Below are 27,043 nucleotides of genomic sequence, written 5' to 3' on the forward strand. Positions count from 1 at the left end.
TTTGCTGTCCGTTACAGACACGTGTCAGTGAGTGTTTGGGACAGTAGAGTGATGGATTTGCTGTCCGTTACAGACACGTGTCAGTGAGTGTTTGGGAGAGTGATGGGATGGATTTGCTGTCCGTTACAGACACGTGTCAGTGAGTGTTTGGGACAGTCGAGTGATGGATTTGCTGTCTGTTACAGACACGTGTCAGTGAGTGTTTGGGAGAGTGATGGATGGATTTGCTGTCTGTTACAGACACGTATCAGTGAGTGTTTGGGACAGTAGAGTGATGGATTTGCTGTCCGTTACAGACACGTGTCAGTGAGTGTTTGGGAGAGTAGAGTGATGGATCTACGGTCCGTTACAGACACGTGTCAGTGAGTGTTTGGGAGAGTGATGGGATGGATTTGCTGTCCGTTACAGACACGTGTCAGTGAGTGTTTGGGAGAGTAGAGTGATGGATCTATGGTCCGTTACAGACACGTGTCAGTGAGTGTTTGGGACAGTAGAGTGATGGATTTGCTGTCCGTTACAGACACGTGTCAGTGAGTGTTTGGGAGAGTAGAGTGATGGATCTACGGTCCGTTACAGACACGTGTCAGTGAGTGTTTGGGAGAGTGATGGGATGGATTTGCTGTCCGTTACAGACACGTGTCAGTGAGTGTTTGGGACAGTAGAGTGATGGATTTGCTGTCCGTTACAGACACGTGTCAGTGAGTGTTTGGGAGAGTAGAGTGATGGATCTACGGTCCGTTACAGACACGTGTCAGTGAGTGTTTGGGAGAGTGATGGGATGGATTTGCTGTCCGTTACAGACACGTGTCAGTGAGTGTTTGGGAGAGTGATGGGATGGATTTGCTGTCCGTTACAGACACGTGTCAGTGAGTGCTTGGGAGAGTGATGGGATGGATTTGCTGTCCGTTACAGAGACGTCTCAGTGAGTGTTTGGGACAGTAGAGTGATGGATTTGCTGTCCGTTACAGACACGTGTCAGTGAGTGTTTGGGAGAGTGATGGGATGGATTTGCTGTCCGTTACAGACACGTGTCAGTGAGTGTTTGGGACAGTAGAGTGATGGATTTGCTGTCCGTTACAGACACGTGTCAGTGAGTGTTTGGGAGAGGGATGGGATGGATTTGCTGTCCGTTACAGACACGTGTCAGTGAGTGTTTGGGACAGTAGAGTGATGGGTTTGCTGTCCGTTACAGACAAGTGTCAGTGAGTGTTTGGGAGAGGGATGGGATGGATTTGCTGTCCGTTACAGACATGTGCCAGTGAGTGTTTGGGACAGTAGAGTGATGGATTTGCTGTCCGTTAGAGACACGTGTCAGTGAGTGTTTGGGATTGTAGAGTGATGGATTTGCTGTCCGTTACAGATACGTGTCAGTGAGTGTTTGGGACAGTAGAGTGATGGATTTGCTGTCCGTTAGAGACACGTGTCAGTGAGTGTTTGGGATTGTAGAGTGATGGATTTGCTGTCCGTTACAGATACGTGTCAGTGAGTGTTTGGGACAGTAGAGTGATGGATTTGCTGTCCGTTACAGATACGTGTCAGTGAGTGTTTGGGAGAGTGATGGATGAATTTGTTGTCTGTTACAGACACGTATCAGTGAGTGTTTGGGACAGTAGAGTGATGGATCTGTCCGTTACAGACATGTGCCAGTGAGTGTTTGGGACAGTAGAGTGATGGATTTGCTGTCCGTTACAGACACGTGTCAGTGAGTGTTTGGGAGAGTGATGGGATGGATTTCCTGTCCGTTACAGACACGTGTCAGTGAGTGTTTGGGAGAGGGATGGGATGGATTTCCTGTCCGTTACAGACACGTGTCAGTGAGTGTTTGGGAGAGGGATGGGATGGATTTGCTGTCCGTTAGAGACACGTGTCAGTGAGTGTTTGGGAGAGTAGAGGGATGGATCTGCTGTCCGTTACAGATACGTGTCAGTGAGTGTTTGGGAGAGTAGAGTGATGGATCCAGTCACCAGGTCAGGATTCAAACTGACTCCAAACACAGATCTCCAGTCACCAGGTCAGGATCCAAACTGAATCCAAACACAGATCTCCAGTCACCAGGTCAGGATTCACACTGAATCCAAACACAGATCTCCAGTCACCAGGTCAGAATCCAAACTGAATCCAAACACAGATCTCCAGTCACCAGGTCAGGATCCAAACTGAATCCAAACACAGATCTCCAATCACCAGGTCAGGATTCACACTGAATCCAAACACAGATCTCCAGTCACCAGGTCAGAATCCAAACTGAATCCAAACACAGATCTCCAGTCACCAGGTCAGGATTCACACTGAATCCAAACACAGATCTCCAGTCACCAGGTCAGGATTCACAATGAATCCAAACACAGATCTCCAGTCACCAGGTCAGAATCCAAACTGAATCCAAACACAGATCTCCAGTCACCAGGTCAGGATCCAAACTGAATCCAAACACAGATCTCCAGTCACCAGGTCAGGATCCAAACTGAATCCAAACACAGATCTCCAGTCACCAGGTCAGGATTCACACTGAATCCAAACACAAATCTCCAGTCACCAGGTCAGGATTTAAACTGAATCCAAACACAGATCTCCAGTCACCAGGTCAGGATCCAAACTGAATCCAAACACAGATCTCCAGTCACCAGGTCAGGATTTAAACTGAATCCAAACACAGATCTCCAGTCACCAGGTCAGGATCCAAACTGAATCCAAACACAGATCTCCAGTCACCAGGTCAGAATCCAAACTGAATTCTAACACAGATATCCAGTCACCAGGTCAGAATCCAAACTGAATCAAAACACAGATCTCCAGTCACCAGGTCAGGATTCACACTGAATCCAAACACAGATCTCCAGTCACCAGGTCAGAATCCAAACTGAATCCAAACACAGATCTCCAGTCACCAGGTCAGAATCCAAACTGAATTCTAACACAGATCTCCAGTCACCAGGTCAGGATCCAAACTGAATCCAAACACAGATCTCCAGTCACCAGGTCAGGATTTAAACTGAATCCAAACACAGATCTCCAGTCACCAGGTCAGGATCCAAACTGAATCCAAACACAGATCTCCAGTCACCAGGTCAGAATCCAAACTGAATTCTAACACAGATATCCAGTCACCAGGTCAGGATCCAAACTGAATCAAAACACAGATCTCCAGTCACCAGGTCAGGATTCACACTGAATCCAAACACAGATCTCCAGTCACCAGGTCAGAATCCAAACTGAATCCAAACACAGATCTCCAGTCACCAGGTCAGAATCCAAACTGAATTCTAACACAGATCTCCAGTCACCAGGTCAGGATCCAAACTGAATCCAAACACAGATCTCCAGTCACCAGGTCAGGATTTAAACTGAATCCAAACACAGATCTCCAGTCACCAGGTCAGGATCCAAACTGAATCCAAACACAGATCTCCAGTCACCAGGTCAGAATCCAAACTGAATTCTAACACAGATCTCCAGTCACCAGGTCAGGATCCAAACTGAATCCAAACACAGATCTCCAGTCACCAGGTCAGGATTTAAACTGAATCCAAACACAGATCTCCAGTCACCAGGTCAGGATCCAAACTGAATCCAAACACAGATCTCCAGTCACCAGGTCAGAATCCAAACTGAATTCTAACACAGATATCCAGTCACCAGGTCAGAATCCAAACTGAATCAAAACACAGATCTCCAGTCACCAGGTCAGGATTCACACTGAATCCAAACACAGATCTCCATTCACCAGGTCAGAATCCAAACTGAATCCAAACACAGATCTCCACTCACCAGGTCAGAATCCAAACTGAATTCTAACACAGATCTCCAGTCACCAGGTCAGGATCCAAACTGAATCCAAACACAGATCTCCAGTCACCAGGTCAGGATTTAAACTGAATCCAAACACAGATCTCCAGTCACCAGGTCAGGATCCAAACTGAATCCAAACACAGATCTCCAGTCACCAGGTCAGAATCCAAACTGAATCCAAACACAGATCTCCAGTCACCAGGTCAGGATTCACACTGAATCCAAACACAGATCTCCAGTCACCAGGTCAGAATCCAAACTGAATTCTAACACAGATATCCAGTCACCAGGTCAGAATCCAAACTGAATTCTAACACAGATATCCAGTCACCAGGTCAGAATCCAAACTGAATCCAAACACAGATCTCCAGTCACCAGGTCAGAATCCAAACTGAATTCTAACACAGATATCCAGTCACCAGGTCAGAATCCAAACTGAATCAAAACACAGATCTCCAGTCACCAGGTCAGGATTCACACTGAATCCAAACACAGATCTCCAGTCACCAGGTCAGAATCCAAACTGAATCCAAACACAGATCTCCAGTCACCAGGTCAGAATCCAAACTGAATTCTAACACAGATCTCCAGTCACCAGGTCAGGATCCAAACTGAATCAAAACACAGATCTCCAGTCACCAGGTCAGGATTCACACTGAATCCAAACACATATCTCCAGTCACCAGGTCAGAATCCAAACTGAATTCTAACACAGATCTCCAGTCACCAGGTCAGGATCCAAACTGAATCCAAACACAGATCTCCAGTCACCAGGTCAGGATTTAAACTGAATCCAAACACAGATCTCCAGTCACCAGGTCAGTATCCAAACTGAATCCAAACACAGATCTCCAGTCACCAGGTCAGAATCCAAACTGAATTCTAACACAGATATCCAGTCACCAGGTCAGAATCCAAACTGAATCAAAACACAGATCTCCAGTCACCAGGTCAGGATTCACACTGAATCCAAACACAGATCTCCAGTCACCAGGTCAGAATCCAAACTGAATTCTAACACAGATCTCCAGTCACCAGGTCAGGATCCAAACTGAATCCAAACACAGATCTCCAGTCACCAGGTCAGGATTTAAACTGAATCCAAACACAGATCTCCAGTCACCAGGTCAGGATCCAAACTGAATCCAAACACAGATCTCCAGTCACCAGGTCAGAATCCAAACTGAATTCTAACACAGATATCCAGTCACCAGGTCAGAATCCAAACTGAATCAAAACACAGATCTCCAGTCACCAGGTCAGGATTCACACTGAATCCAAACACAGATCTCCAGTCACCAGGTCAGAATCCAAACTGAATCCAAACACAGATCTCCAGTCACCAGGTCAGAATCCAAACTGAATTCTAACACAGATCTCCAGTCACCAGGTCAGGATCCAAACTGAATCCAAACACAGATCTCCAGTCACCAGGTCAGGATTTAAACTGAATCCAAACACAGATCTCCAGTCACCAGGTCAGGATCCAAACTGAATCCAAACACAGATCTCCAGTCACCAGGTCAGAATCCAAACTGAATTCTAACACAGATATCCAGTCACCAGGTCAGAATCCAAACTGAATCAAAACACAGATCTCCAGTCACCAGGTCAGGATTCACACTGAATCCAAACACAGATCTCCAGTCACCAGGCCAGAATCCAAACTGAATCCAAACACAGATCTCCAGTCACCAGGTCAGAATCCAAACTGAATTCTAACACAGATCTCCAGTCACCAGGTCAGGATCCAAACTGAATCCAAACACAGATCTCCAGTCACCAGGTCAGGATTTAAACTGAATCCAAACACAGATCTCCAGTCACCAGGTCAGGATCCAAACTGAATCCAAACACAGATCTCCAGTCACCAGGTCAGAATCCAAACTGAATTCTAACACAGATCTCCAGTCACCAGGTCAGGATCCAAACTGAATCCAAACACAGATCTCCAGTCACCAGGTCAGGATTTAAACTGAATCCAAACACAGATCTCCAGTCACCAGGTCAGGATCCAAACTGAATCCAAACACAGATCTCCAGTCACCAGGTCAGAATCCAAACTGAATTCTAACACAGATATCCAGTCACCAGGTCAGAATCCAAACTGAATCAAAACACAGATCTCCAGTCACCAGGTCAGAATCCAAACTGAATCCAAACACAGATCTCCAGTCACCAGGTCAGAATCCAAACTGAATTCTAACACAGATCTCCAGTCACCAGGTCAGGATCCAAACTGAATCCAAACACAGATCTCCAGTCACCAGGTCAGAATCCAAACTGAATCAAAACACAGATCTCCAGTCACCAGGTCAGGATTCACACTGAATCCAAACACAGATCTCCAGTCACCAGGTCAGGATTCACACTGAATCCAAACACAGATCTCCAGTCACCAGGTCAGGATTCACACTGAATCCAAACACAGATCTCCAGTCACCAGGTCAGAATCCAAACTGAATCCAAACACAGATCTCCAGTCACCAGGTCAGAATCCAAACTGAATTCTAACACAGATCTCCAGTCACCAGGTCAGGATTCACAATGAATCAAAACACAGATCTCCAGTCTCCAGGTCAGGATCCAAACTGAATCAAAACACAGATCTCCAGTCACCAGGTCAGAATCCAAACTGAATCCAAACACAGATCTCCAGTCACCAGGTCAGAATCCAAACTGAATCCAAACACAGATCTCCAGTCACCAGGTCAGGATTCACACTGAATCCAAACACAGATCTCCAGTCACCAGGTCAGAATCCAAACTGAATTCTAACACAGATCTCCAGTCACCAGGTCAGGATCCAAACTGAATCCAAACACAGATCTCCAGTCACCAGGTCAGGATTCACACTGAATCCAAACACAGATCTCCAGTCACCAGGTCAGGATCCAAACTGAATCCAAACACAGATCTCCAGTCACCAGGTCAAGATTCAAACTGAATCCAAACACAGATCTCCAGTCACCAGGTCAGGATTCACACTGAATCCAAACACAGATCTCCAGTCACCAGGTCAGGATTCACACTGAATCCAAACACAGATCTCCAGTCACCAGGTCAGGATTCACACTGAATCCAAACACAGATCTCCAGTCACCAGGTCAGGATTCACACTGAATCCAAACACAGATCTCCAGTCACCAGGTCAGGATCCAAACTGAATCCAAACACAGATCTCCAGTCACCAGGTCAGGATCCAAACTGAATCCAAACTCAGATCTCCAGTCACCAGGTCAGGATCCAAACTGAATCCAAACACAGATCTCCAGTCACCAGGTCAGGATCCAAACTGAATCCAAACACAGATCTCCAGTCACCAGGTCAGGATTCAAACTGAATCCAAACACAGATCTCCAGTCACCAGGTCAGAATCCAAACTGAATTCTAACACAGATCTCCAGTCACCAGGTCAGGATCCAAACTGAATCCAAACACAGATCTCCAGTCACCAGGTCAGGATTTAAACTGAATCCAAACACAGATCTCCAGTCACCAGGTCAGGATCCAAACTGAATCCAAACACAGATCTCCAGTCACCAGGTCAGAATCCAAACTGAATTCTAACACAGATATCCAGTCACCAGGTCAGAATCCAAACTGAATCAAAACACAGATCTCCAGTCACCAGGTCAGGATTCACACTGAATCCAAACACAGATCTCCAGTCACCAGGTCAGAATCCAAACTGAATCCAAACACAGATCTCCAGTCACCAGGTCAGAATCCAAACTGAATTCTAACACAGATCTCCAGTCACCAGGTCAGGATCCAAACTGAATCCAAACACAGATCTCCAGTCACCAGGTCAGGATTTAAACTGAATCCAAACACAGATCTCCAGTCACCAGGTCAGGATCCAAACTGAATCCAAACACAGATCTCCAGTCACCAGGTCAGAATCCAAACTGAATTCTAACACAGATATCCAGTCACCAGGTCAGAATCCAAACTGAATCAAAACACAGATCTCCTGTCACCAGGTCAGGATTCACACTGAATCCAAACACAGATCTCCAGTCACCAGGCCAGAATCCAAACTGAATCCAAACACAGATCTCCAGTCACCAGGTCAGAATCCAAACTGAATTCTAACACAGATCTCCAGTCACCAGGTCAGGATCCAAACTGAATCCAAACACAGATCTCCAGTCACCAGGTCAGGATTTAAACTGAATCCAAACACAGATCTCCAGTCACCAGGTCAGGATCCAAACTGAATCCAAACACAGATCTCCAGTCACCAGGTCAGAATCCAAACTGAATTCTAACACAGATATCCAGTCACCAGGTCAGAATCCAAACTGAATCAAAACACAGATCTCCAGTCACCAGGTCAGAATCCAAACTGAATCCAAACACAGATCTCCAGTCACCAGGTCAGAATCCAAACTGAATTCTAACACAGATCTCCAGTCACCAGGTCAGGATCCAAACTGAATCCAAACACAGATCTCCAGTCACCAGGTCAGAATCCAAACTGAATCAAAACACAGATCTCCAGTCACCAGGTCAGGATTCACACTGAATCCAAACACAGATCTCCAGTCACCAGGTCAGGATTCACACTGAATCCAAACACAGATCTCCAGTCACCAGGTCAGGATTCACACTGAATCCAAACACAGATCTCCAGTCACCAGGTCAGAATCCAAACTGAATCCAAACACAGATCTCCAGTCACCAGGTCAGAATCCAAACTGAATTCTAACACAGATCTCCAGTCACCAGGTCAGGATTCACAATGAATCAAAACACAGATCTCCAGTCTCCAGGTCAGGATCCAAACTGAATCAAAACACAGATCTCCAGTCACCAGGTCAGAATCCAAACTGAATCCAAACACAGATCTCCAGTCACCAGGTCAGAATCCAAACTGAATCCAAACACAGATCTCCAGTCACCAGGTCAGGATTCACACTGAATCCAAACACAGATCTCCAGTCACCAGGTCAGAATCCAAACTGAATTCTAACACAGATCTCCAGTCACCAGGTCAGGATCCAAACTGAATCCAAACACAGATCTCCAGTCACCAGGTCAGGATTCACACTGAATCCAAACACAGATCTCCAATCACCAGGTCAGGATCCAAACTGAATCCAAACACAGATCTCCAGTCACCAGGTCAAGATTCAAACTGAATCCAAACACAGATCTCCAGTCACCAGGTCAGGATTCACACTGAATCCAAACACAGATCTCCAGTCACCAGGTCAGGATTCACACTGAATCCAAACACAGATCTCCAGTCACCAGGTCAGGATTCACACTGAATCCAAACACAGATCTCCAGTCACCAGGTCAGGATTCACACTGAATCCAAACACAGATCTCCAGTCACCAGGTCAGGATCCAAACTGAATCCAAACACAGATCTCCAGTCACCAGGTCAGGATCCAAACTGAATCCAAACTCAGATCTCCAGTCACCAGGTCAGGATCCAAACTGAATCCAAACACAGATCTCCAGTCACCAGGTCAGGATTCACACTGAATCCAAACACAGATCTCCAGTCACCAGGTCAGGATTCACACTGAATCCAAACACAGATCTCCAGTCACCAGGTCAGGATCCAAACTGAATTCTAACACAGATCTCCAGTCACCAGGTCAGGATTCACACTGAATCCAAACACAGATCTCCAGTCACCAGGTCAGGATTCACACTGAATCCAAACACAGATCTCCAGTCACCAGGTCAGAATCCAAACTGAATCCAAACACAGATCTCCAGTCACCAGGTCAGGATTCACACTGAATCCAAACACAGATCTCCAGTCACCAGGTCAGGATCCAAACTGAATCCAAACACAGATCTCCAGTCACCAGGTCAGGATCCAAACTGAATCCAAACACAGATCTCCAGTCACCAGGTCAGGATTCACACTGAATCCAAACACAGATCTCCAGTCACCAGGTCAGGATTCACACTGAATCCAAACACAGATCTCCAGTCACCAGGTCAGGATTCACACTGAATCCAAACACAGATCTCCAGTCACCAGGTCAGGATTCACACTGAATCCAAACACAGATCTCCAGTCACCAGGTCAGGATTCACACTGAATCCAAACACAGATCTGCAACCCCCAGACCAGGGCTTTTGTGAAGAGGTTTGCCATGTCCATTCCAGGGCAGTTCACTCATCTTTGGTCTCACCAGACACTCAGCTATCACCTGTGACTCCATGTAGCAGCCATTCCCCAGTACACCGCTTTGACAGGTGGGTAAACCAATTGAGGATAGTTGGTGGCCTGATACCCTGGTGAGAGAGGGACATGCCTGTCCTAGCACGTGAAGCCAGCGATCAACAGTCAGATCCAACGACCAGGAAGGCAGTTCTGCAACGCTCCACGGAGAACGAAGGGCAAGGTCTAGGCACAGAAGATGACATGGTCACCCTCTGCAACCAAGGAAGCTCCCGGTTTCTGACGATTACTCATACCACTGCACCCCAGATTTTGAGGTTGAGAGAGTGTGACTGTCCCAGTGCAAAGGTTTTCCCACTTTAAAAACTCTCCTGCACAGGTTTCACTGTCATCATCGAATACAACGTGCACCCACCACACTACCATGCTCTTCTGAGAGATTGTAAATGAACAAAGTCAGCACAGACACCTAGTGCAGATAATGGACTGCCTTCATACAATCCTTTCAATGACTACGTCCTCCAAATCTTCATTTTCATTGTATGACTGTCGATATCTTCAAATTCTTTGTTCAACGTGCTAAGAATAAGCCGGTTACCAAACCCCTTCAGGCCCTTTTCACTCATCAATTCTGGACTCGTCTCCTGTCAGCGAGCAGCTGATTCACCTCAGGACCTCTCCTCTTATTGAAACCCTACTCCTTCGAGGTTGCCTGGCCCCAATATCTCTTTGTGGTAACGTTTGCGGTGTTTTCAGTTCAAAGTACATTTGTAGGACTCTCAGAACCTGTAACAGTGGTGTTAACTGTTCAGGCTAACAAAATGGCTTCTCTGTAATGTTATTGAATGCTGTGATGGGTTTCTGTGTCTGGAACGCTTGGGTTATACCTGTAGATAAGGGGGAACTAACCAATGGAGAATTGTTGTGCTATCTTGTATGTGAGCTGAGCAGGAGTTCACGGTCTTTTTTGGGAGGAGAGCGAGGAGGACGGACGTGTGAGGAGCGGACAGCGGTTCTAGGGCGGCGGATACTGGACGTCGGCGGTTCGGACGGTGGCCGAAGGCTCGGAAGGTCGTTGTGGATGGAACTGGAGGTGTGAGCTCCAATGTATTAAAATATTATGTTCACAAACAGATGAACTTACTGATTTGGCACCTTTAGGTTATCTGTTTCTACTAACCCATCACTAAGAAATAACTATAAAGTTGCAATTATTACTCACCTTTGGTGTGTTGTCAGGTATTTGTATTGCGAGCATGTACTGGGGGGGCATTACATTAAAGTATTTCACTATTGGCGATGCAACGACCATTCACCCTAGGCGAACGGGGGTAAATTGGGGGCACGGATGCTACAATTCATAAATGCCACCATATACAACACAGATTCATTTTCTTGCAGGCATTCTCAATACATCTATAGAATAATAACCATAGCAGAATCAATGAAAGACCACAGATAGATAGGTAGAGGGACAGAGAGAGACAGTGAATATTGAGAACATTGGATGAGGAGTCCATGGGTTGTGGGAACAGTACAGCAATGGGGCAATAATGAGTTAAAGAGGGTTGATAAACAGAGAAGACAAGGCCGTTGTAACCCCGACGCCCAGGATAACCGACTGGTTAGTGGGACAAAGGAGGACTCACCGTGCAGGTCGGTGAAGCTGAGCTCATACTTGACGGGATCCGTGGCGGAACGGGCCCCGAGCTCGGATCTGAAGACCAGGTCCTTGCACTCCAGCAGCAGGCTCTCCTTCCTGACGGCCTTCTGGAACCAGGGGCGACGCTCCGCCTCGGGGCGCAGGTCCGGCACGGGGAACTGCAGCCGGAAGTGGGCTCTGGGCGCCGTGATCCGCACGACCGTCGGAAGCCCCTGGGTGGGAGGAGGGTCGGCCCGGACAGCCGACAATCCAGAGAGCTGGAACACAAGAGCAGGGTAGGGTGAACTCGGGTGGCACCAGTGAGGGGAAAAGCTCCAGCTCAAACGGACTGCAAGAGAGGGGGAAAATGGCCGATACAGCCAGAGCGACAGGGGTTCAATTCCACCGCTGTCAGTTCTCCCCGTGACTGTGTGGGCTTCCTCTGGGAACTCAGGTTTCCTCCCACATTACAAAGGCACACGGGTTAGAAGGTGAATTGGTCGGCACAGGTCTGCTGAAGCAGAACGGCCTGAAAAACATAAATAAAATGCTTGCAGGTGATAGACAGACTGGGGAAGGAAGGGCGACGGGCAGATTGGGGACAGAGAGGAAAATTATCAACCACTTTTTTCACTCAACTCAATGGCTGAGCCTCTGGTAGAGAGACTTACAAGGATTCGCCCGCACTCTCCGGGGGGGAAGGAACGTCACTGATAATGGCCTAAATCTATGCCAGTGGTCAGGGGAAATATTCTCCCAAAGGCCAGCCTGTCGAGCCCTGGAAGAACATGGGAAATTTCAGACAGAGTCGCTCAGTCGACCAAACTCCAAAGTTGAGGCCAGACAGACACAGGAGCAGCTGTACGTGTGTGGTGTGGGCAGCCTCTGTGCTGATGGCATGAACCTCGACTCCTCAAACATCTGGTAACTGCTCCCTCGAATTTCTGGTTTTACAGCTGCACGGACCAAGCACTCCTCCGAGCAGGATTTTATTATTATTTAAATTTATTTTTACCTGACCGGAAAACTAGGCGGCACTTTAATAAAACATCAGAGTGACAGAACAGTACAGAACAGAAACAGGGCCTTTGGCCCATCTAGTCTATGCAACACCATTCCAACTGCCTGCACTGGGACCACAGCCCTCAGATCCCTGTACCCGTCCAAACTTCTCTTAAACGGTGAAATCGCGCTCACATTCACCACTGGCTCTGGGGGCTCGTTCCACATTCCCACCACCCTCTGAGTGAAGAAGTTTCCCCTCATGTTCCCCTTAAACATTTCACCCTTTTGCCACAACCTCTAGTTGTAGTCCCACCCACCCTCAGTGGAAAAAGCCGGCTTGCATTTACCCTGTCTATACCCTGATAATTTTGTATACCTCTATCAAGTCTCCCCTCAGTCATCTACGTTTTTGGGATAAACGTTCAAACCTATTCAATCTTTCCTAAAACTCAGGCACCCCAGTCCCAGCAACATCCTTGTAAATTTCCTCTGCGCTCTTTCAACCTTATTTACGTCTTTCCTGCAGATAGGCGACCAAGACCGCACAGGACAAATCCACCTGTGTGGCAGCTAGGACTGTGCATTTCCAGCACTGCGTGGTCACACAGATTAGAGAGAACAGTGCCGCTCTCTCTCTGTCCCTGATCCTAACCCCAGTTCTAGCCACACCTAACCACCCACTGCCCCACGCGTTGTACGATTCACCTGGTTCCATCTGACCATCACCCCCCCCCCCCACCGCTCTCCTCAATCAGATTCGGTTTATGCATCACGTGAACACTGAAATCTGAACTTGCATTATCGACCAACACACCGAGGGATGTGCTGGAGGGGCAGCCTGCAAGAACCAACGTACTGAGCCCACAACGTCCGGCAGAGCGCAGCAAGCCCTGATCCCCTCTCCCAGCTACATACACGGACAGTCCGACAACTCCCAGACAGGATTCCGGCCCTGATCCCCCCTCCCAGCTACATACACGGACAGTCCGACAACTCCCAGACAGGACTCGGGCCCAGCCCTGATCCCCCCTCCCAGTTACAAACACGGACAGTCCGACAGCTCCCAGACAGTCCGGCCCTGATCCCCCCTCCCAGCTACATACACGGACAGTCCGACAACTCCCAGACAGTCCGGCCCAGCCCTGATCCCCCCTCCCAGTTACATACACGGACAGTCCGACAACTCCCAGACAGTCCGGCCCAGATCCCCCCTCCCAGTTACATACACGGACAGTCCGACAACTCCCAGACAGTCCGGCCCAGCCCTGATCCCCCCTCCCAGTTACATACACGGACAGTCCGACAACTCCCAGACAGTCCGGCCCAGATCCCCCCTCCCAGTTACATACACGGACAGTCCGACAACTCCCAGACAGTCCGGCCCAGATCCCCCCTCCCAGTTACATACACGGACAGTCCGACAACTCCCAGACAGTCCGGCCCTGATCCCCCCTCCCAGCTACATACACGGACAGTCCGACAACTCCCAGACAGGATTCCGGCCCAGATCCCCCCTCCCAGTTACATACACGGACAGTCCGACAACTCCCAGACAGTCCGGCCCTGATCCCCCCTCCCAGCTACATACACGGACAGTCCGACAACTCCCAGACAGTCCGGCCCAGCCCTGATCCCCACTCCCAGCTACATACACGGACAGTCCGACAACTCCCAGACAGTCCGGCCCAGAACCCCCCTCCCAGTTACATACACGGACAGTCCGACAACTCCCAGACAGTCCGGCCCAGATCCCCCCTCCCAGCTACATACACGGACAGTCCGACAACTCCCAGACAGTCCGGCCCAGAACCCCCCTCCCAGTTACATACACGGACAGTCCGACAACTCCCAGACAGTCCGGCCCAGATCCCCCCTCCCAGTTACATACACGGACAGTCCGACAACTCCCAGACAGTCCGGCCCAGATCCCCCCTCCCAGTTACATACATGGACAGTCCGACAACTCCCAGACAGTCCGGCCCAGCCCTGATCCCCCCTCCCAGTTACATACACGGACAGTCCGACAACTCCCAGACAGTCCGGCCCAGCCCTGATCCCCCCTCCCAGTTACATACACGGACAGTCCGACAACTCCCAGACAGTCCGGCCCAGCCCTGATCCCCCCTCCCAGTTACATACACGGACAGTCCGACAACTCCCAGACAGTCCGGCCCAGCCCAGATCCCCCCTCCCAGTTACATACACGGACAGTCCGACAACTCCCAGAGAGTCCGGCCCAGATCCCCCCTCCCAGCTACATACACGGACAGTCCGACAACTCCCAGACAGTCCGGCCCTGATCCCCCCTCCCAGTTACATACACGGACAGTCCGACAACTCCCAGACAGTCCGGCCCTGATCCCCCCTCCCAGTTACATACACGGACAGTCCGACAACTCCCAGACAGTCCGGCCCTGATCCCCCCTCCCAGTTACATACACGGACAGTCCGACAACTCCCAGACAGGATTCCGGCCCAGATCCCCCCTCCCAGTTACATACACGGACAGTCCGACAACTCCCAGACAGTCCGGCCCAGCCCTGATCCCCCCTCCCAGTTACATACACGGACAGTCCGACAACTCCCAGACAGTCCGGCCCTGATCCCCCCTCCCAGTTACATACACGGACAGTCCGACAACTCCCAGACAGTCCGGCCCAGCCCTGATCCCCCCTCCCAGTTACATACACGGACAGTCCGACAACTCCCAGACAGTCCGGCCCAGCCCTGATCCCCCCTCCCAGTTACATACACGGACAGTCCGACAACTCCCAGACAGTCCGGCCCAGCCCAGATCCCCCCTCCCAGTTACATACACGGACAGTCCGACAACTCCCAGACAGTCCGGCCCAGCCCAGATCCCCCCTCCCAGTTACATACACGGACAGTCCGACAACTCCCAGACAGTCCGGCCCAGCCCTGATCCCCCCTCCCAGTTACATACACGGACAGTCCGACAACTCCCAGACAGTCCGGCCCTGATCCCCCCTCCCAGTTACATACACGGACAGTCCGACAACTCCCAGACAGGATTCCGGCCCAGATCCCCCCTCCCAGTTACATAGACGGACAGTCCGACAACTCCCAGACAGTCCGGCCCAGCCCTGATCCCCCCTCCCAGTTACATACACGGACAGTCCGACAACTCCCAGACAGTCCGGCCCAGATCCCCCCTCCCAGCTACATACACGGACAGTCCGACAACTCCCAGACAGTCCGGCCCAGAACCCCCCTCCCAGTTACATACACGGACAGTCCGACAACTCCCAGACAGTCCGGCCCAGATCCCCCCTCCCAGTTACATACACGGACAGTCCGACAACTCCCAGACAGGATTCCGGCCCAGATCCCCCCTCCAAGTTACATACACGGACAGTCCGACAACTCCCAGACAGTCCGGCCCAGCCCAGATCCCCCCTCCCAGTTACATACACGGACAGTCCGACAACACCCAGACAGTCCGGCCCAGATCCTCCCTCCCAGTTACATACACGGACAGTCCGACAACTCCCAGACAGTCCGGCCCAGCCCTGATCCCCCCTCCCAGTTACATACACGGACAGTCCGACAACTCCCAGACAGTCCGGCCCAGATCCCCCCTCCCAGTTACATACACGGACAGTCCGACAACTCCCAGACAGTCCGGCCCAGACCTGATCCCCCCTCCCAGTTACATACACGGACAGTCCGACAACTCCCAGACAGTCCGGCCCAGCCCTGATCCCCCCTCCCAGTTACATACACGGACAGTCCGACAACTCCCAGACAGTCGGGCCCAGCCCTGATCCCCCCTCCCAGTTACATACACGGACAGTCCGACAACTCCCAGACAGTCCGGCCCAGCCCTGATCCCCCCTCCCAGTTACATACACGGACAGTCCGACAACTCCCAGACAGTCCGGCCCAGATCCCCCCTCCCAGCTACATACACGGACAGTCCGACAACTCCCAGACAGTCCGGCCCAGATCCCCCCTCCCAGTTACATACACGGACAGTCCGACAACTCCCAGACAGTCCGGCCCAGCCCTGATCCCCCCTCCCAGTTACATACACGGACAGTCCGACAACTCCCAGACAGTCCGGCCCAGATCCCCCCTCCCAGTTACATACACGGACAGTCCGACAACTCCCAGACAGTCCGGCCCAGATCCCCCCTCCCAGCTACATACACGGACAGTCCGACAACTCCCAGACAGTCCGGCCCAGCCCTGATCCCCCCTCCCAGTTACATACACGGACAGTCCGACAACTCCCAGACAGTCCGGCCCAGCCCAGATCCCCCCTCCCAGTTACATACACGGACAGTCCGACAACTCCCAGACAGGACTCGGGCCCAGATCCCCCCTCCCAGTTACATACACGGACAGTCCGACAACTCCCAGACAGTCCGGCCCAGCCCAGATCCCCCCTCCCAGTTACATACACGGACAGTCCGACAACTCCCAGACAGTCCGGCCCAGCCCTGATCCCCCCTCCCAGTTACATACACGGACAGTCCGACAACTCCCAGACAGTCCGGCCCAGATCCCCCCTCCCAGTTACATACACGGACAGTCCGACAACTCCGAGACAGGACTCGGGCCCAGATCCCCCCTCCCAGTTACATACACGGACAGTCCGACAACTCCCAGACAGTCCGGCCCAGATCCCCCCTCCCAGTTACATGCACGGACAGTCCGACAACTCCCAGACAGTCCGGCCCAGCCCTGATCCCCCCTCCCAGTTACATACACGGACAGTCCGACAACTCCCAGACAGTCCGGCCCAGATCCCCCCTCCCAGTTACATACACGGACAGTCCGACAACTCCCAGACAGTCCGGCCCAGCCCTGATCCCCCCTCCCAGTTACATACACGGACAGTCCGACAACTCCCAGACAGTCCGGCCCTGATCCCCCCTCCCAGTTACATGCACGGATAGTCCGACAACTCCCAGACAGTCCGGCCCAGCCCTGATCCCCCCTCCCAGTTACATACACGGACAGTCCGACAACTCCCAGACAGTCCGGCCCAGCCCTGATCCCCCCTCCCAGTTACATACACGGACAGTCCGACAACTCCCAGACAGTCCGGCCCAGCCCAGATCCCCCCTCCCAGTTACATACACGGACAGTCCGACAACTCCCAGACAGTCCGGCCCAGATCCCCCCTCCCAGTTACATACACGGACAGTCCGACAACTCCCAGACAGTCCGGCCCAGCCCTGATCCACCCTCCCAGCTACATACACGGACAGTCCGACAACTCCCAGACAGTCCGGCCCAGATCCCCCCTCCCAGTTACATACACGGACAGTCCGACAACTCCCAGACAGTCCGGCCCAGCCCTGATCCCCCCTCCCAGTTACATACACGGACAGTCCGACAACTCCCAGACAGTCCGGCCCTGATCCCCCCTCCCAGTTACATGCACGGATAGTCCGACAACTCCCAGACAGTCCGGCCCAGCCCAGATCCCCCCTCCCAGTTACATACACGGACAGTCCGACAACTCCCAGACAGTCCGGCCCAGCCCTGATCCCCCCTCCCAGTTACATACACGGACAGTCCGACAACTCCCAGACAGTCCGGCCCAGCCCTGATCCCCCCTCCCAGCTACATACACGGACAGTCCGACAACTCCCAGACAGTCCGGCCCAGCCCTGATCCCCCCTCCCAGTTACATACACGGACAGTCCGACAACTCCCAGACAGTCCGGCCCAGATCCCCCCTCCCAGTTACATACACGGACAGTCCGACAACTCCCAGACAGTCCGGCCCAGCCCTGATCCCCCCTCCCAGTTACATACACGGACAGTCCGACAACTCCCAGACAGTCGGGCCCAGCCCTGATCCCCCCTCCCAGTTACATACACGGACAGTCCGACAACTCCCAGACAGTCCGGCCCAGCCCTGATCCCCCCTCCCAGTTACATACACGGACAGTCCGACAACTCCCAGACAGTCCGGCCCAGATCCCCCCTCCCAGCTACATACACGGACAGTCCGACAACTCCCAGACAGTCCGGCCCAGATCCCCCCTCCCAGTTACATACACGGACAGTCCGACAACTCCCAGACAGTCCGGCCCAGCCCTGATCCCCCCTCCCAGTTACATACACGGACAGTCCGACAACTCCCAGACAGTCCGGCCCAGATCCCCCCTCCCAGTTACATACACGGACAGTCCGACAACTCCCAGACAGTCCGGCCCAGATCCCCCCTCCCAGCTACATACACGGACAGTCCGACAACTCCCAGACAGTCCGGCCCTGATCCCCCCTCCCAGTTACATACACGGACAGTCCGACAACTCCCAGACAGTCCGGCCCAGCCCTGATCCCCCCTCCCAGTTACATACACGGACAGTCCGACAACTCCCAGACAGTCCGGCCCAGCCCTGATCCCCCCTCCCAGTTACATACACGGACAGTCCGACAACTCCCAGACAGTCCGGCCCAGCCCAGATCCCCCCTCCCAGTTACATACACGGACAGTCCGACAACTCCCAGACAGGACTCGGGCCCAGATCCCCCCTCCCAGTTACATACACGGACAGTCCGACAACTCCCAGACAGTCCGGCCCAGCCCAGATCCCCCCTCCCAGTTACATACACGGACAGTCCGACAACTCCCAGACAGTCCGGCCCAGATCCCCCCTCCCAGTTACATACACGGACAGTCCGACAACTCCCAGACAGTCCGGCCCAGCCCTGATCCCCCCTCCCAGTTACATACACGGACAGTCCGACAACTCACAGACAGTCCGGCCCAGCCCTGATCCCCCCTCCCAGTTACATACACGGACAGTCCGACAACTCCCAGACAGTCGGGCCCAGCCCTGATCCCCCCTCCCAGTTACATACACGGACAGTCCGACAACTCCCAGACAGTCCGGCCCAGCCCTGATCCCCCCTCCCAGTTACATACACGGACAGTCCGACAACTCCCAGACAGTCCGGCCCAGATCCCCCCTCCCAGCTACATACACGGACAGTCCGACAACTCCCAGACAGTCCGGCCCAGATCCCCCCTCCCAGTTACATACACGGACAGTCCGACAACTCCCAGACAGTCCGGCCCAGCCCTGATCCCCCCTCCCAGTTACATACACGGACAGTCCGACAACTCCCAGACAGTCCGGCCCAGATCCCCCCTCCCAGTTACATACACGGACAGTCCGACAACTCCCAGACAGTCCGGCCCAGCCCTGATCCCCCCTCCCAGTTACATACACGGACAGTCCGACAACTCCCAGACAGTCCGGCCCAGATCCCCCCTCCCAGTTACATACACGGACAGTCCGACAACTCCCAGACAGTCCGGCCCAGATCCCCCCTCCCAGCTACATACACGGACAGTCCGACAACTCCCAGACAGTCCGGCCCTGATCCCCCCTCCCAGTTACATACACGGACAGTCCGACAACTCCCAGACAGTCCGGCCCAGCCCTGATCCCCCCTCCCAGTTACATACACGGACAGTCCGACAACTCCCAGACAGTCCGGCCCAGCCCTGATCCCCCCTCCCAGTTACATACACGGACAGTCCGACAACTCCCAGACAGTCCGGCCCAGCCCAGATCCCCCCTCCCAGTTACATACACGGACAGTCCGACAACTCCCAGACAGGACTCGGGCCCAGATCCCCCCTCCCAGTTACATACACGGACAGTCCGACAACTCCCAGACAGTCCGGCCCAGCCCAGATCCCCCCTCCCAGTTACATACACGGACAGTCCGACAACTCCCAGACAGTCCGGCCCAGATCCCCCCTCCCAGTTACATACACGGACAGTCCGACAACTCCCAGACAGTCCGGCCCAGCCCTGATCCCCCCTCCCAGATACATACACGGACAGTCCGACAACTCCCAGACAGGACTCGGGCCCAGATCTCCCCTCCCAGTTACATACACGGACAGTCCGACAACTCCCAGACAGTCCGGCCCAGATCCCCCCTCCCAGTTACATACACGGACAGTCCGACAACTCCGAGACAGGACTCGGGCCCAGATCCCCCCTCCCAGTTACATACACGGACAGTCCGACAACTCCCAGACAGTCCGGCCCAGATCCCCCCTCCCAGTTACATACACGGACAGTCCGACAACTCCCAGACAGTCCGGCCCAGATCCCCCCTCCCAGTTACATACACGGTCAGTCCGACAACTCCCAGACAGTCCGGCCCAGCCCTGATCCCCCCTCCCAGTTACATACACGGACAGTCCGACAACTCCCAGACAGTCCGGCCCAGATCCCCCCTCCCAGTTACATACACGGACAGTCCGACAACTCCCAGACAGTCCGGCCCAGCCCTGATCCCCCCTCCCAGTTACATACACGGACAGTCCGACAACTCCCAGACAGTCCGGCCCAGATCCCCCCTCCCAGTTACATACACGGTCAGTCCGACAACTCCCAGACAGTCCGGCCCAGCCCTGATCCCCCCTCCCAGTTACATGCACGGATAGTCCGACAACTCCCAGACAGTCCGGCCCAGCCCTGATCCCCCCTCCCAGTTACATACACGGACAGTCCGACAACTCCCAGACAGTCCGGCCCAGCCCTGATCCCCCCTCCCAGTTACATACACGGACAGTCCGACAACTCCCAGACAGTCCGGCCCAGCCCAGATCCCCCCTCCCAGTTACATACACGGACAGTCCGACAACTCCCAGACAGTCCGGCCCAGATCCCCCCTCCCAGTTACATACACGGACAGTCCGACAACTCCCAGACAGTCCGGCCCAGCCCTGATCCCCCCTCCCAGCTACATACACGGACAGTCCGACAACTCCCAGACAGTCCGGCCCAGATCCCCCCTCCCAGTTACATACACGGACAGTCCGACAACTCCCAGACAGTCCGGCCCAGCCCTGATCCCCCCTCCCAGTTACATACACGGACAGTCCGACAACTCCCAGACAGTCCGGCCCTGATCCCCCCTCCCAGTTACATGCACGGATAGTCCGACAACTCCCAGACAGTCCGGCCCAGCCCTGATCCCCCCTCCCAGCTACATACATGGACAGTCCGACAACTCCCAGACAGTCCGGCCCAGCCCTGATCCCCCCTCCCAGTTACATACACGGACAGTCCGACAACTCCCAGACAGTCCGGCCCAGCCCAGATCCCCCCTCCCAGTTACATACACGGACAGTCCGACAACTCCCAGACAGTCCGGCCCTGATCCCCCCTCCCAGTTACATACACGGACAGTCCGACAACTCCCAGACAGTCCGGCCCAGCCCTGATCCCCCCTCCCAGTTACATACACGGACAGTCCGACAACTCCCAGACAGTCCGGCCCTGATCCCCCCTCCCAGTTACATACACGGACAGTCCGACAACTCCCAGACAGGATTCCGGCCCAGATCCCCCCTCCCAGTTACATACACGGACAGTCCGACAACTCCCAGACAGTCGGGCCCAGCCCTGATCCCCCCTCCCAGTTACATGCACGGACAGTCCGACAACTCCCAGACAGTCCGGCCCAGCCCTGATCCCCCCTCCCAGTTACATACACGGACAGTCCGACAACTCCCAGACAGTCCGGCCCAGATCCCCCCTCCCAGTTACATACACGGACAGTCCGACAACTCCCAGACAGTCAGGCCCAGCCCTGATCCCCCCTCCCAGTTACATACACGGACAGTCCGACAACTCCCAGACAGTCCGGCCCAGCCCAGATCCCCCCTCCCAGTTACATACACGGACAGTCCGACAACTCCCAGACAGTCGGGCCCAGCCCTGATCCCCCCTCCCAGTTACATACACGGACAGTCCGACAACTCCCAGACAGTCCGGCCCAGCCCAGATCCCCCCTCCCAGTTACATACACGGACAGTCCGACAACTCCCAGACAGTCCGGCCCAGCCCAGATCCCCCCTCCCAGTTACATACACGGACAGTCCGACAACTCCCAGACAGTCCGGCCCAGCCCTGATCCCCCCTCCCAGTTACATACACGGACAGTCCGACAACTCCCAGACAGTCCGGCCCAGATCCCCCCTCCCAGTTACATACACGGACAGTCCGACAACTCCCAGACAGTCCGGCCCAGCCCTGATCCCCCCTCCCAGTTACATACACGGACAGTCCGACAACTCCCAGACAGTCCGGCCCAGATCCCCCCTCCCAGTTACATACACGGACAGTCCGACAACTCCCAGACAGTCCGGCCCAGATCCCCCCTCCCAGCTACATACACGGACAGTCCGACAACTCCCAGACAGTCCGGCCCAGCCCTGATCCCCCCTCCCAGTTACATACACGGACAGTCCGACAACTCCCAGACAGTCCGGCCCAGCCCAGATCCCCCCTCCCAGTTACATACACGGACAGTCCGACAACTCCCAGACAGGACTCGGGCCCAGATCCCCCCTCCCAGTTACATACACGGACAGTCCGACAACTCCCAGACAGTCCGGCCCAGCCCAGATCCCCCCTCCCAGTTACATACACGGACAGTCCGACAACTCCCAGACAGTCCGGCCCAGCCCTGATCCCCCCTCCCAGTTACATACACGGACAGTCCGACAACTCCCAGACAGTCCGGCCCAGATCCCCCCTCCCAGTTACATACACGGACAGTCCGACAACTCCGAGACAGGACTCGGGCCCAGATCCCCCCTCCCAGTTACATACACGGACAGTCCGACAACTCCCAGACAGTCCGGCCCAGATCCCCCCTCCCAGTTACATGCACGGACAGTCCGACAACTCCCAGACAGTCCGGCCCAGCCCTGATCCCCCCTCCCAGTTACATACACGGACAGTCCGACAACTCCCAGACAGTCCGGCCCAGATCCCCCCTCCCAGTTACATACACGGACAGTCCGACAACTCCCAGACAGTCCGGCCCAGATCCCCCCTCCCAGTTACATACACGGACAGTCCGACAACTCCCAGACAGTCCGGCCCAGCCCTGATCCCCCCTCCCAGTTACATACACGGACAGTCCGACAACTCCCAGACAGTCCGGCCCTGATCCCCCCTCCCAGTTACATGCACGGATAGTCCGACAACTCCCAGACAGTCCGGACCAGCCCTGATCCCCCCTCCCAGTTACATACACGGACAGTCCGACAACTCCCAGACAGTCCGGCCCAGCCCTGATCCCCCCTCCCAGTTACATACACGGACAGTCCGACAACTCCCAGACAGTCCGGCCCAGCCCAGATCCCCCCTCCCAGTTACATACACGGACAGTCCGACAACTCCCAGACAGTCCGGCCCAGATCCCCCCTCCCAGTTACATACACGGACAGTCCGACAACTCCCAGACAGTCCGGCCCAGCCCTGATCCACCCTCCCAGCTACATACACGGACAGTCCGACAACTCCCAGACAGTCCGGCCCAGATCCCCCCTCCCAGTTACATACACGGACAGTCCGACAACTCCCAGACAGTCCGGCCCAGCCCTGATCCCCCCTCCCAGTTACATACACGGACAGTCCGACAACTCCCAGACAGTCCGGCCCTGATCCCCCCTCCCAGTTACATGCACGGATAGTCCGACAACTCCCAGACAGTCCGGCCCAGCCCAGATCCCCCCTCCCAGTTACATACACGGACAGTCCGACAACTCCCAGACAGTCCGGCCCAGCCCTGATCCCCCCTCCCAGTTACATACACGGACAGTCCGACAACTCCCAGACAGTCCGGCCCAGCCCTGATCCCCCCTCCCAGCTACATACACGGACAGTCCGACAACTCCCAGACAGTCCGGCCCAGCCCTGATCCCCCCTCCCAGTTACATACACGGACAGTCCGACAACTCCCAGACAGTCCGGCCCAGATCCCCCCTCCCAGTTACATACACGGACAGTCCGACAACTCCCAGACAGTCCGGCCCAGCCCTGATCCCCCCTCCCAGTTACATACACGGACAGTCCGACAACTCCCAGACAGTCGGGCCCAGCCCTGATCCCCCCTCCCAGTTACATACACGGACAGTCCGACAACTCCCAGACAGTCCGGCCCAGATCCCCCCTCCCAGCTACATACACGGACAGTCCGACAACTCCCAGACAGTCCGGCCCAGATCCCCCCTCCCAGTTACATACACGGACAGTCCGACAACTCCCAGACAGTCCGGCCCAGCCCTGATCCCCCCTCCCAGTTACATACACGGACAGTCCGACAACTCCCAGACAGTCCGGCCCAGCCCTGATCCCCCCTCCCAGTTACATACACGGACAGTCCGACAACTCCCAGACAGTCCGGCCCAGATCCCCCCTCCCAGTTACATACACGGACAGTCCGACAACTCCCAGACAGTCCGGCCCAGATCCCCCCTCCCAGCTACATACACGGACAGTCCGACAACTCCCAGACAGTCCGGCCCTGATCCCCCCTCCCAGTTACATACACGGACAGTCCGACAACTCCCAGACAGTCCGGCCCAGCCCTGATCCCCCCTCCCAGTTACATACACGGACAGTCCGACAACTCCCAGACAGTCCGGCCCAGCCCTGATCCCCCCTCCCAGTTACATACACGGACAGTCCGACAACTCCCAGACAGTCCGGCCCAGCCCAGATCCCCCCTCCCAGTTACATACACGGACAGTCCGACAACTCCCAGACAGGACTCGGGCCCAGATCCCCCCTCCCAGTTACATACACGGACAGTCCGACAACTCCCAGACAGTCCGGCCCAGCCCAGATCCCCCCTCCCAGTTACATACACGGACAGTCCGACAACTCCCAGACAGTCCGGCCCAGATCCCCCCTCCCAGTTACATACACGGACAGTCCGACAACTCCCAGACAGTCCGGCCCAGCCCTGATCCCCCCTCCCAGTTACATACACGGACAGTCCGACAACTCACAGACAGTCCGGCCCAGCCCTGATCCCCCCTCCCAGTTACATACACGGACAGTCCGACAACTCCCAGACAGTCGGGCCCAGCCCTGATCCCCCCTCCCAGTTACATACACGGACAGTCCGACAACTCCCAGACAGTCCGGCCCAGCCCTGATCCCCCCTCCCAGTTACATACACGGACAGTCCGACAACTCCCAGACAGTCCGGCCCAGATCCCCCCTCCCAGCTACATACACGGACAGTCCGACAACTCCCAGACAGTCCGGCCCAGATCCCCCCTCCCAGTTACATACACGGACAGTCCGACAACTCCCAGACAGTCCGGCCCAGCCCTGATCCCCCCTCCCAGTTACATACACGGACAGTCCGACAACTCCCAGACAGTCCGGCCCAGATCCCCCCTCCCAGTTACATACACGGACAGTCCGACAACTCCCAGACAGTCCGGCCCAGCCCTGATCCCCCCTCCCAGTTACATACACGGACAGTCCGACAACTCCCAGACAGTCCGGCCCAGATCCCCCCTCCCAGTTACATACACGGACAGTCCGACAACTCCCAGACAGTCCGGCCCAGATCCCCCCTCCCAGCTACATACACGGACAGTCCGACAACTCCCAGACAGTCCGGCCCTGATCCCCCCTCCCAGTTACATACACGGACAGTCCGACAACTCCCAGACAGTCCGGCCCAGCCCTGATCCCCCCTCCCAGTTACATACACGGACAGTCCGACAACTCCCAGACAGTCCGGCCCAGCCCTGATCCCCCCTCCCAGTTACATACACGGACAGTCCGACAACTCCCAGACAGTCCGGCCCAGCCCAGATCCCCCCTCCCAGTTACATACACGGACAGTCCGACAACTCCCAGACAGGACTCGGGCCCAGATCCCCCCTCCCAGTTACATACACGGACAGTCCGACAACTCCCAGACAGTCCGGCCCAGCCCAGATCCCCCCTCCCAGTTACATACACGGACAGTCCGACAACTCCCAGACAGTCCGGCCCAGATCCCCCCTCCCAGTTACATACACGGACAGTCCGACAACTCCCAGACAGTCCGGCCCAGCCCTGATCCCCCCTCCCAGTTACATACACGGACAGTCCGACAACTCCCAGACAGGACTCGGGCCCAGATCCCCCCTCCCAGTTACATACACGGACAGTCCGACAACTCCCAGACAGTCCGGCCCAGATCCCCCCTCCCAGTTACATACACGGACAGTCCGACAACTCCGAGACAGGACTCGGGCCCAGATCCCCCCTCCCAGTTACATACACGGACAGTCCGACAACTCCCAGACAGTCCGGCCCAGATCCCCCCTCCCAGTTACATACACGGACAGTCCGACAACTCCCAGACAGTCCGGCCCAGATCCCCCCTCCCAGTTACATACACGGTCAGTCCGACAACTCCCAGACAGTCCGGCCCAGCCCTGATCCCCCCTCCCAGTTACATACACGGACAGTCCGACAACTCCCAGACAGTCCGGCCCAGATCCCCCCTCCCAGTTACATACACGGACAGTCCGACAACTCCCAGACAGTCCGGCCCAGCCCTGATCCCCCCTCCCAGTTACATACACGGACAGTCCGACAACTCCCAGACAGTCCGGCCCAGATCCCCCCTCCCAGTTA

The 27,043-nt window shown here is 54.6% G+C and overlaps 1 protein-coding gene across 1 annotated transcript in view; it reads right to left on the bottom strand.

Annotated features, from left to right (window-relative positions):
• The window catches only part of LOC140717863 (autophagy-related protein 2 homolog A-like), a 319,916-nt gene that overhangs the window by 191,183 nt on the left and 101,690 nt on the right, over positions 1 to 27,043 (bottom strand). The window contains 1 exon segment of the mRNA XM_073031584.1: positions 11,593 to 11,863. Coding sequence (XP_072887685.1) covers positions 11,593 to 11,863 — 271 coding nt within the window.

This window comes from Hemitrygon akajei, chromosome 28 (assembly GCF_048418815.1).
Source record: "Hemitrygon akajei chromosome 28, sHemAka1.3, whole genome shotgun sequence".
In the NCBI taxonomy this organism is placed as follows: domain Eukaryota; kingdom Metazoa; phylum Chordata; class Chondrichthyes; order Myliobatiformes; family Dasyatidae; genus Hemitrygon; species Hemitrygon akajei.